Consider the following 1,496-nt stretch of genomic DNA (forward strand, 5'->3'; position numbering starts at 1 on the left):
CACACACTGGTGATGGCAGCTACATTGTAGCCACCCTGGGGCGCACTGACAGACACGAGGCTGCCGGACACTGGCGCCACCGGGCCCTCTGGCACACCTGCAGAGCGTCAGGAGAACATCCAGTAGCTGTGCAGACTCACCTTTGTCCTTCTTCTTGATCTTCTTGTGGCGGGTTCCCTGCCTGAGGTAGGACAGGATCTGAGTCAGCTTGGAGATCACGATGTCGTTGGTGGTCAGGGTGGTCTGAGCCTGAGAGACAGAACATGAGAGAACGTGAGGGAACGATCTCAGGGCTCTGCGATATTGAAATCATTCAGCTGGAGAACTCGGATGTTTTGGCGTGGCGATGACGCGGCGAGGACTCGGCCTCACCTCCATGCTGGGACAGTCCGCCTTGCTGCGGATCAGCGTGGTGGGGATGTCGGTGTCGGTGAACTCGTCGTCCAGGTCGACCACGTACGCCATCCTGCCGGGCAGGAAGAGCTCGTTCCTCTCGGTCACGCCGGACCTGAACACCACGCGGTAGATGTTCCTGCCTGAGCGAACACGGAGACAGCGGGAACGCCGGGTTCAATATTCACGTTCATATGATTTCTCCACCAAAATATTCACGTTGTTCTAAAAAGATTCCGTTTGATCCGGAGACGATCCTCCTTTATTCCTGAACGCTCCAGACTCACAACAGTCACACCTCCCCTCCCTCACCTCCTCCTCCCCCCACATCCACACCTTCCTCCAGAAAACACGACTCACCCAGACGAGTCTTAAACTCCATCTTCTCCTCGGGCTCCACGTCCTTCCTGACAGACAGGGGAGGGGTCAAAGGTCACACGGAGACAGGCAAGGGATCAAAGGTCACAGGGACGGACAGATTAGAGGTCAAAGGTCATATAGAGATAGATTAGGGGTCAAAGGTCACACAGATGGGTGCGGGGGTCAAAGGTCACATAGACAAGTAAAAAAGAGGGGGGTCAAAGGTCACACAGACCGATAGGTGCGGGAGTCAAAGGTCACACAGACAGACAGGTGAGGGGTCAAAGGTCACAGAGGCAGGTGAGGTTCTGATCGCAGGGCTGCAGCTCTGCTCAGTGGTTCCTTACTTGGCTTCTTTCTGGACCTTCTCCATCATGTCTTCTTCTTCCTTCTCCTTGCTGGTGATCTCAGCTCTCACCTGTAACACACACACAGGTAAACAGCTGAGCAGGTAACACACCCGCACAGGTTATCCCGACGACCGCGACCTCTGACCTTCTGCAGCAGGGCGAAGTCCAGACCTTTCACCAAGTGAGTGTGCTCCATGTCACCTCCCAAGAACTTGGACTCCTGGATCAACTGACGCCGCTTCTCTGCTGCCGACTTATCGCTGACACGCACACACGCACACACAGATGCACACACACAGACACACGCAGACACACACACACGCAGACACACACACACACACACACACACACACACACACACACACACACACACACACACACACACACACACAC

At 55.3% G+C, this 1,496-nt stretch overlaps 1 protein-coding gene across 1 annotated transcript in view; it reads right to left on the bottom strand.

The window, feature by feature from the left end:
* Positions 1 to 1,496, bottom strand: part of ik (IK cytokine) — an 8,761-nt gene that overhangs the window by 2,999 nt on the left and 4,266 nt on the right. The window contains exons 6-10 of the mRNA XM_005950681.3: positions 1,249 to 1,363; positions 1,101 to 1,171; positions 754 to 800; positions 373 to 536; positions 141 to 249 (exon numbers count right to left, since the gene is read on the bottom strand). Of these exons, the coding sequence (XP_005950743.1) occupies positions 141 to 249; positions 373 to 536; positions 754 to 800; positions 1,101 to 1,171; positions 1,249 to 1,363 (506 nt within the window). The remainder of the gene's footprint in view (positions 1 to 140; positions 250 to 372; positions 537 to 753; positions 801 to 1,100; positions 1,172 to 1,248; positions 1,364 to 1,496) is intronic.

This window comes from Haplochromis burtoni, unplaced genomic scaffold (genome assembly GCF_018398535.1).
Source record: "Haplochromis burtoni strain Fernald_Lab_line unplaced genomic scaffold, NCSU_Asbu1 Contig_808, whole genome shotgun sequence".
Classification (NCBI taxonomy): domain Eukaryota; kingdom Metazoa; phylum Chordata; class Actinopteri; order Cichliformes; family Cichlidae; genus Haplochromis; species Haplochromis burtoni.